Here is an 8181-nt window from a genome sequence, read left to right as displayed (position 1 = left end):
ATAAACAACATTTTAAAACTGTCTGTAAAATACACTGTCTGTAAAGTCGCTGCACTGAATTTAGCCAAATACCCTTAATTTAGCCATATCTGCCCAAAGGAGAATTAACAATGAGAAAGAAGAGTTATAATCATGTAATCTTAGTGCTATTTCATGCAAAAGAACTAAATGAATAGCTTTAAATAAAGTTTATCTATAAATGGGTAACACCAGTGACGGTAACACCAGTGACATTTTCATAAAAAGGTAACACCAGTGACAGTAACACCAGTGACAATTTTCATGAAAAATGCATTTTACAAAATGGCTGCTGCAAGGTGTCAACCCACATGTTGTCAATCATGATATATTCACTAAATCAAGTAGTTTAATCCATTTGTATTCTAGTTTTTCATAATTCCCTAGCAATAAAGTAGGTCACACCAGTGACTTCAACTAAAAGCTTCGTATGAAATTATGATTTTCTAATTAAAATTTCTGATAATTGACAAGAGATAGTGGACTTTTCATTTGCCTTTCTTCATTGATCTTCAGGAAACAGGAAGAAGGAAGTCGAGTGATGCCATCAGTGTGACTTTTTCTTTCAAAATAAGAGATTTTTGTTAAAGGTAACACCAGTGACACAACACCAGGGGACAACTACATTCATTATATATTTTATAATATTTATTTGGCATTTGGTTTTTTTATGTTATTTACATTATATATTTGATAGTTATGGATACATTATTGAAATTAAAATGGTAGAAAAACCTGTTTCTGAGCTCAAAATAAAGCACTTTCCCTCTGTACATGACTGTGGGGACAAGCACTTCTGTGGTGCTTGGAATTTTTAGAATTAATTAAAAAACAAATATTGGCACATTGATGGCTCAAGAAGGTTTAATTGTTCAAATAACATATTGTTTCATATTAAAATATAAAAAAATTGTAATCCTAAAGTGTTTTTCAAGTGTAATATTTCTGTAAAGTCTAGGGACAGAAAAGTGGACGTTTCTGTAGAATGACCCACAACGTGTAACACCATATTTGTAGAGCAGAGATAGTGACGTTTCAGGGGATACCGGGAAATGCTCATAAGTGATGAGATGAGTTGAGAAGTTCATTTCCAGCTAATTTAGTAATGTCAAATTTAATAGCCATTTAAATACCTTTACTCAATTATCTGGACTACGAAACTTTGGGAGATTATTTTTGAAAGTCTGTTCTTTGAAATTAAAGAAAAAAAAAATCGATTTTTTTCATTGTTTTCCACATTATCGGCCCATATCTTAAAATAGAACGTTGCGACTTCCAACTCATTTGGCCAGATCGGGTCACATATGTATGATGTATGTCTATGTGTGTGTGCTGTGCATGTGTATCACACACACATAAAATATTTTAAATTATTATTTCAAGAGACACACATTCTAGAATATTCCATATGTTGCATATAAAATTGCATCCAGGTACAAAATTGTGTTTACAGTAGTGTACTTCCTTATAACAGAGGCTGTCATTCTGATTTTACATTTCAATTTATTAAAGTATTAAATAATTTTGTAAAAATGTCATTTTTTTGTGGTATCTGTAAATGTCTCTTATGTATAGGACTTATTTGTAACAGAATCTCAATTTATTTTATTACACTTAAATTTTTTATGGTTGACTATAAATATCTAGAATACAATTTTAAATATAAATGTTTCAAATAAAAAAACAATACTGATGTCACTATTTAGGACCATCAGCCAGTCCACAAATCACACAGCAACAGCGATTTAAGAGAAAAGGTTAATTTTATTTGATGGTCGTTGCTTTCAGTACTTTAATACTCAATTGTTGACAAGGTCAAATTGGAACCTTCATCTAGTCTTTTGCATGTCATGCAAATAATGTTGGTGGTGAGATAGCAGCTTCCAGACTATTATAATGCCATAGATCTTCAAGACATTTAGACATTAAAAACACTATATTTAGAGCCATCTGAAATATTAGGAGTTATTTCAAGATGCTAATTGCCATTTTTCAGTGCCAGTTGGCATCAGAAACAATGGAAAACACGTTCTGATGGAGGAGAATGTTTGAGAGAAGGGTGTAACATGATCCTTTTGAGTAGCAAAACGATTTTTCGCAAGCTCCCTGTGACACTTGACAGCCTCACAAGGTCCAATAGGTCAGGAAAAAAAACTAAACAAGAGGAGGCACAATCTGGATACAACGACTGTTCTTACTCTCAAGGAAAGATCAGGTATGTGCAAACATTTTACAGATTTGATTTTGTATGGCTTTAAGCATATTGGAGTAAATGGCATCTCAGATTTTTAGAGGGGAGAAAGTGTACTGAATTTGCATCAGGGAAATTTAATACGATTTTGCTGAAAAGCCTTAGAGGCTCTAAGCGCAGTGGTCAAACACATTTGCTTGTTTCCCTCAGAGAAGCACAGTGTTTTTGCATTTTATCAACTGTGCAACAATGGACCCACTTAAATTTAAAAAGATAGTTCAGTCATCATGTACTCACCCTCATGTCTTTTGAAACTTGACTGACTCTGAAACGTTTAATTTTTTCCCCAGCCTCGTTCAGATGTTCTGTAAGAGTTGGCTACTTGTTAGTCTCCTCATCCTACTTAATGTTTTATTGCTGTATTTCACTGCTACTACCCTCGAAAAAAGGAAGGTGGCGAGAAAACTTGGGAACTACCATGTTGCTTACCCTCAAAATTATAGATTTATCCTCGACCAACCAGAGAAATGTGAACAACAAAAGCCCTTTGTGGTGGTTATCGTTCCTGTGGCTCCGGAGAACTTCGAGGCACGTAATGCCATCAGGATTACATGGGGCAGCGAGGAGCTCGTCCGGGACAGAGTGGCGCTGGTTCTGTTTCTTCTGGGCTCGCGAAGTGGAAACGAAATGCTGCAGGAGAAACTCCAGAATGAGAGCCAGCAGTACCAAGACCTTCTGCAGAGCAACTTCCAGGATTCCTACAGGAATCTGACCATCAAAACCATGGTGATGATGGAATGGCTCAGCAGAAAGTGTCAACAGGCTTCCTACGCGGTGAAAGTGGACGCTGACGTGCTGCTCAACATGAACAACCTAATAAAAATGCTTGTGAATCTGAAAAAACTACAACATAACTACATTACCGGCCTAGTTATGTTTGGAAACAGTGTCTTGAGAGATCCATCCAACAAGTTTTATGTCCCTCACGATGTGTATCCTAAATCCAGATATCCTCCGTATCCTCTGGGAATGTGTTATATCTTTTCTATGGACTTGCCAGAGAAGATCCTACAAACATCAATGCATATCAGACCTATTTTTATTGAGGACGCATATCTGGGCATGTGCTTGAAGCGTTTGGGAATTACCCCTAAGAAACCGCCAAATATCGGGCAGTTTGTAGTCAGACCACCGCCACAATTCAATCGCTGTTACTATTCTAAACTGATAGCAATACTTACAGAAAGCCTGACTCAGCTGATTTCCTTTTGGACGGATATCCACTCATCCAGCAAACCTTGCTGAGAATGCAAAATATCTACATGAATGTTCAGTTTAATTAATTTTACAAAAGCAACCTGTTTGTTTTACCTGATAGCTGTGTGTGTGCGCTTGTGACAATTGTTTGAATCATTTGCATCCTGAATGACACACTGTCCCTATGAATTTGAAATGTAAAACAACATTGTCTTTACAACATCTTATGTAAATAAATACTATTTCATTCAGGCCTTTTTTTTTAAGTGCATAAAAATATATATGTTAGAAATGTAAATATGCCAATTTCTTCTTCTAGAATATAAATAAAATAAAATAAAAATAAATAAAAACAGCAAGACCTGTAAAGACTTTTTATGCGCAAATAACATTTACCACTTCATTCACACAACGTCTGCTCTTGGATCAACACAACACGTATGCGTCGTGATGTTTTCATGAATGTGCATTGGAGATTAATATTTTGTAAATGTGGTAAATTATGTTTTTTGTGCAAACAAAGCACTCGCGTCACTTCATAAAATTGAGGTTAAAGCACTGGAGTCACATTAATGTCTTTACTGCCTTTCTGGGGCTTGAAAGTGGTAGTTGCGTAAACTGTCAATGGAGGGACATTAAAATGATTTTCATTTGCGTTCGGAAGATAAACAAAAGTCTTACGGGTTTGAAACGATTTTTGGCCCTCTAGCGGTTAATAAACAGAACTGCACGCGTCTTGCGGAAGAACATTGTAGCCGGAGCTACTTTTCTCCGTGTATACATGTCTATGGCGAGTCACGCAGTTACTGTGATACTCTGCCGCGAGTCGTACCAGTCCGGTCTGAAATAGTCCGAATATAAACACTTATTATAAGTGTACCATAATGATTAAGGATAAAACAAAATGGATTCATGTTGTACATTCCCATTATATAATTTTTGTAAATTTTGAACACAAAAAAAGTTGCGGACAGCAGCTTTAAGGTGAGTAATTAATGAATTTTCATTTTTGGGTGAACTAACCCTTCAACCTGGTGAAGTCTGATATATGAAATAATGTACTCATTTGAAATAGTACAGTTAATTAAACCTGTAAACACTCACATGTCTGGTTCACTATACTTGTAGGGACTCTCCATAGATGTAATGGTTACTGTACAAACTGTATATTCTATCCCGTAACCCTACCCCTAAACATACCCATCACAGAAAACTTTTTGGCATCTTTACATTTTCAAAAAAAAACAAAAAAAAACATCATTTAGTATGTTTGTTAATCCATTTCCCCCATGGGGACTGCTGACTGGTCCCCACAATAGGTGATTTCAACTATCCTTATGGGGACCATTTGGCCACAATGTAATATAAACCTGTACACACACACACACACACACACACACACACACACACACACACACAGAGAGAGAGGAACAACATACTACCTTCAGAGTCAGCTATTGCTCTAAAGCCTCTAGAAGGCAGCAGAGCTCTGCTAAACAAACAGGACTTTATCTAATCTAATGGTTGTTGATAACGAAAATAAATATTTACTGACAACTGATTATTCTGTTAAGATTGCGCTAATAATGATGAACATAATTTGATGCTCAAATATAATTTCAAATACCATACTAGTTTTTTTTTTTATCTGAACCCCCCCCCCCCCCCCCCAAAAAAAAACAAACAAAAACAAAACAAATGATATCTTACAAGCTGTCAAGAAAAAAGTAAGTAAATGATTTAAATGTAAAATTTAGCTAATTTTTTTTTTTTTTTTTTCGAAAAATCGAAAAATGCGATTTTTTTTAAGGCCATAAAGTGATCGAAGTATAGCCTATCCCATTATAATTTAAAGAAATTCATATTTACACTTAAATTACGTATTTAAAAGAACTAGCCAGGAGTCCCACCTTGACAAATGAAAAGGAGACTGAGGTGGAGGAGATATTTAATCGCGGGTGTGGCCAGGGGTGAGGAAACACCTGTTGTGTGGGTTTAAACAGATGGAGGCTCCTGTTTGCTGGCATAACAATCGATTGGTATACTTTATTGGATATTTATGTTGATGTGCTGTTGTGTTGTCGAAACGGCAGGGGAGTGAAACGCATCCCTCAGGTATCATAGCTACGTGATTCAGAGCTGTTCGCCACCGCAGCTGATGTAAGCAGGTAAGTTTATTTTCCTCATTTCGAGAGTTTGATTCATATGCACTTTGTCGTAGGCTTACTTTACAGTGTGCATTAGTAGGCTAATGAACAAACATGTGGTCTGGCTTTAGTAGCGGGCTTTAGAAGCGCTTTGAACTAATATTGAACTAAAAAATGTGAGAATTTATGGGAAAATGGCGGATTTTGCGGACATGTACTAGCCTACGTCAGAATTTTGGTCAAAATACGAAAAAGCCTTAATTCTAAGTTAGTTTACATGGTTAATTCCATGTGTAATTTGCTCTTAAGATGTCTTGTTTGCTTATTGTATTGACCCGTTCATACTACTACTAGCCTGTTACTGCTAATAATAACCCGTTTAAGAATCCAGGGAATAAGACCGCAATTAGGGAAGGTGTTAAATCAGTCTAAAAAGATAAATTAATAATTTTATTAAGAATTGACTTTTTTGTGTTATGCATTTGTTCTTGTAAATACGTTGTTTAAAAGATCAATATATCAACAGTCCAAGTGATATGTGCAAAATTTGAGGTGAAATGTTTACTTTTTTTATATAAAAGCATGAAATTTCGGTACACTTGAACAGCCATATAAAACATCATAAACTGTTCAGGTGAATATAGTTAATGGTGAATTCAATGATGTGAGAAGGAAATCCCAGTATCTGAGAACCTACGGTAGACTTTATAATATCATGCGTGATGAATGCATGTTGTGTAGAGTTTCAAAAGCTTAATCCTTTTGTTAATAAACCCTGACAATACAGTGACTGTAAAGAGTAGAATATTCAATAGGACCTTAGCAACATAAAAGAATGCCATACACAAAGACGTATTTCAAAGAAACAGTTTGTTTTGTTGTTGTTGTTGAACCTATTCTTCAGTCTTCTGCACAGTCTCCTCTACATTGACACAGAGCTGTTAAGTTTAAGGAAGCTTAACCTTAGTTTGCAGTGCTGACTGCCAGCCTTTCTTGCAGCCACAGCTTAAGATTTCAAGGATGGTCTGGCTTGGTTGTGGAAGAGTTGACAATGGTCTCCAAATGCTTGGGTCCAACCAACCCCAGTCTGTTCCAGGTAACCCATGCTATCTTCATGCCCCTGGTTGCAAATGCAGATACTGTGTCACAGCCAGTGAAGGCACAGAACTCAGGAAGGGCCTTGGATTTTGTTTTACGGTGTGTATTTTGATCTTAACACCTTTTTAACCTTATTATTTCTTATTCTCAGGTTAGGTAAAGTAAGTCGAGTCTGGCCTAAATTATAAGCATTTTAAATTACTTACAATTTGGTCAGAAGACTCCTCTGTGGTACGTTCTTATTCAAAGTCTTAACACTATAAATCAAGCTAAGGTAGGCAGCTTTTGTAATAAATTAAATTTCTTTTAATTGGTTACTTTTATAATAAACAAAAATGTAAAGGCAAATAAAACTTCATCATTAAAGTATAAAATACAGTAATCACTCTTGAGCCAAAGGTGTAGTCCGCTCTGGGCTTCCCATCTTCAGCTTGGGGTTTCTTGTCCTCAGCTGTGGGCTTCTAGGCGTCGGGGGTACTGGTGTATCAGTATCCGAAGAGGCAATCAACTCTTCTGTGTGCTGCAGTCCAGTTCTGCTCCTCCTCCTCATGGACAGGCACAAACAATAACTGTACATCTCTGGCCATACAGTATAATCCATTTCTTAGAAACAAACAAATATAAATAACAATAATATTGTAAGCAATGCCTAATATTTAATACATTGGCCAAATGTGTAGCAACAGACATCCAAAATCTTACCAAGGAGGCAGGGTAATTGCATTTTCTTAATATGTAATACAACACCCCCTTCATGCAATTATCCTGACTCATTAAAGCATAGTTCAAGCATAGTTGTGGCACACAAACGTTGTTCACTTCAAATTTTAACAGTAGCATGAACATTTGTTCATAATTCTTAAACAGTGGTTAGTAAAACATTCAGGTAACATTTCACCCAGTTTTCTGGTTCCCATAATTTTAATAATCAATTATATTTCTCTATACAGTATCGTTTAAGCGCAAAACTTTGTGCTCTGCTTGATTTTCAAGTATAAGCCAAATTTCTTGCTCCAGCTACAAATTAAAATTCCCCATACATTCAACGAATTCAAAAAGTGCACAATTTTCCTTATCCATCAGTTTGTAAATATCTAATTGCCAAACTCTGGGTGAAATATTTCTCTGGGTAAATATTAACATTACAAATAATACATTACAAAATGGTTTGTCTAGTTCATTCATTATTCATTTAGTACATTCATTATTTTCAAAACAATCCAGTAATTAATCCTTTGTATTAACAGTAGTCTTTCTGATATATTTGTGAATTATGTTCAAACATAAATTATATATTCTATATCAATAAATCAGTTTGTTGCAATAAGGTTTCCATTGTCAAGCTTAAAATTTACCATAATTTAAGCCTTTCATTTTTAAATTTGCAAATGTATCAAATAACTTTTACTACATTCATAAAGTTTCATATTCAACTACCATAATACATATTTTAACTTCCTAAATATACTA

General features: G+C 35.3%; 1 protein-coding gene across 1 annotated transcript; it reads left to right on the top strand.

Moving 5' to 3' along the window:
* Nucleotides 1–2569: 2569 nt before the first annotated feature.
* Nucleotides 2570–3514, top strand: LOC137028157 (beta-1,3-galactosyltransferase 1-like). The gene has a single exon (XM_067396925.1). It carries the CDS (start codon nt 2570–2572, stop codon nt 3512–3514), a length of 945 nt encoding a protein of 314 aa, XP_067253026.1.
* Nucleotides 3515–8181: the final 4667 nt, after the last annotated feature.

The sequence above is a fragment of the Chanodichthys erythropterus genome, chromosome 10 (assembly GCF_024489055.1).
Source record: "Chanodichthys erythropterus isolate Z2021 chromosome 10, ASM2448905v1, whole genome shotgun sequence".
NCBI lineage: Eukaryota > Metazoa > Chordata > Actinopteri > Cypriniformes > Xenocyprididae > Chanodichthys > Chanodichthys erythropterus.
Note: the sequence above shows the minus strand (reverse complement) of the source record. Positions and strands in the feature narration are given on the sequence as shown.

Excerpts from the sequence above, each read along its gene's own strand:
- LOC137028157 (XM_067396925.1), top strand. The coding sequence starts at position 2,570 with ATGTTCTGTAAGAGTTGGCTACTTGTTAGTCTCCTCATCCTACTTAAT.